General features: G+C 45.3%; 1 protein-coding gene across 1 annotated transcript; it reads right to left on the bottom strand.

Moving 5' to 3' along the window:
• Positions 1–227: 227 nt before the first annotated feature.
• LOC109220823 lies at positions 228–1,628 on the bottom strand. The gene has a single exon (XM_019385288.1). It carries the CDS (start codon positions 1,626–1,628, stop codon positions 228–230), a length of 1,401 nt encoding a protein of 466 aa, XP_019240833.1.
• Between the last annotated feature and the right edge of the window lie 284 nt (positions 1,629–1,912).

The following is a 1,912-nucleotide window of genomic DNA, read 5'->3' as shown; positions in this document are numbered from 1 at the left end:
CGGGCTCACCCACGAACTATCGGAAATAGGGTAGACAACCCCGGCATCCAACCACTTGATGATTTCTTTCTTTACCACCTCTTGCATTGACGGGTTCAACCGTCGTTGATGTTCCACACTTGGCTTTGTGTCACTCTCCAATTGGATCTTGTTTCACAAATTCCCGCGGGAATTCCTCGAATGTCCGCAATTGTCCACCCAATGGCTTGTCTATGCTCCTTCAAGACTTACAACAATTGCTCTACCTGCACATCATTTAACAAAGACGAAACGATTACGAGTAAAGTATCATTAGAGCCAAGAAATTTATACCTTAGGTGCGGAGGGAGTGGTTTGAGCTCTAGTTGTGGTGGCTCAATGATTGATGGCTTTGCGGGAGGTGTGGCCCTATTCTCCAAGTCAAGGGAAAGCTTTGCTGGAGTATAAGTGTAGGATCCAAGACCCTCCAATGCATTTACCGACTCCATGTACCCATCCATGTCTTCACCATCAAAGTTAACCAAGATAGCCGCCAATGCCTCACCAAGGCATTGTTCTTCCATTTTCATTTCGACGGCACCTTCTACCTCATCAACAACATCTATCACTGAAATGCTCTCATACTCATGGGGTAGTTTCATACCCTTGCTCGCTTGAAATGTGACTTCTTCATCATTCACCCGGAATTTAATTTCATTCCGCTCCGAATCCATGAGTGCCCTTCCCGTGGCCAGGAATGGTATCCCCAAAATGATAGGGATTTCTTTATCAACCGCACAATCAAGAATTACAAAATCGGCGGGCAAATGAAACTTCCCCACTTTTACAAGTACATCGTCAACAATTCCCACCGGGCGTTTGATTGACCGATCGGCCATTTGCAATCTCATACTAGTGGGTCTTGGCATACCTAACCCCGCTTGCTTATAGATGGAAAGAGGCATTAAGTTGATGCTAGCCCCATTATCACATAAGGCTCTTGCAAAATCACGGGCCCCGATGGTGCAAGGAATGGTGAAAGCTCCCGGGTCTTCTTTCTTTTGGACTTTGGTTGTGGCAATAATAGAGCTAACCTGGTGAGTCATGTTTACTACATCATTCTTTGTGGTCTTCTTTTTGGTGATCGAATCCTTTAAATATTTAGCAAACCCCGGCATCTCTTTAAAAGCTTCCACAAATGGAATATTCACTATTAATTGCTTGAGAATGTCGTAGAATTTTTCAAGTTTGCTATCATCAATCTTTCTCGCGAGCATTTGAGGAAATGGGGGAGGAGGTCTAGGAATAGGTGGAAGAGCTTTTGGTGTCTCTTTCACTTTTTCCTTCACCTCTTCCCGGTTCTCTTCTTGCCCATTCGACTCATCCGGAATCTTTTCAACCTCGACAACACTTGGCTCTTCAACCTCAACCCTTTGTTCGGACTCTTCTGCTTCAACCGTTTGTTCACCCTCTCCGTGTAGCACTTTCCCACTCCTAGTAGTGATTGCCATGATGTGAGAAGTTGGGCCACTCCCACTACCTCTTGGATTTGCAACCGTGTCACTAGGGAGTGTTCCCTTTTGTTTTGGATTTTGCTCTTTGGAGAGGTCTCTCATTTGCATCTCCAATTTTTGGATGGAGGTGGTATGAGATCCAACAACCTCGGTCATGTTCCTCATTGAAGTATTGGATTTTTCTTGATTTTTCAACACTCGCTCGAGCATAGCTTCCAACTTAGATTCACTAGAAGACCCTTGGTTCGAATATTGACCCTTTGGAGGAACATAGGGGTTTGAACTCCGGTTGGAAAAGTTGTTGCTATTGTTCCAATTCCCTTGGTTTGAGCCACCTTGGTCATGTCGCCATTGTTGGTTGCCTTGCCCTTGCGGGTTCGGCCTCCATTGACTTTGCTGCCCCTGACCCTGATAATGTTGTCGTTGATACCCTCCTTGAG

Source organism: Nicotiana attenuata, unplaced genomic scaffold, assembly GCF_001879085.1.
Source record: "Nicotiana attenuata strain UT unplaced genomic scaffold, NIATTr2, whole genome shotgun sequence".
In the NCBI taxonomy this organism is placed as follows: domain Eukaryota; kingdom Viridiplantae; phylum Streptophyta; class Magnoliopsida; order Solanales; family Solanaceae; genus Nicotiana; species Nicotiana attenuata.
This window is presented reverse-complemented; position numbering and strand designations above follow the sequence as displayed.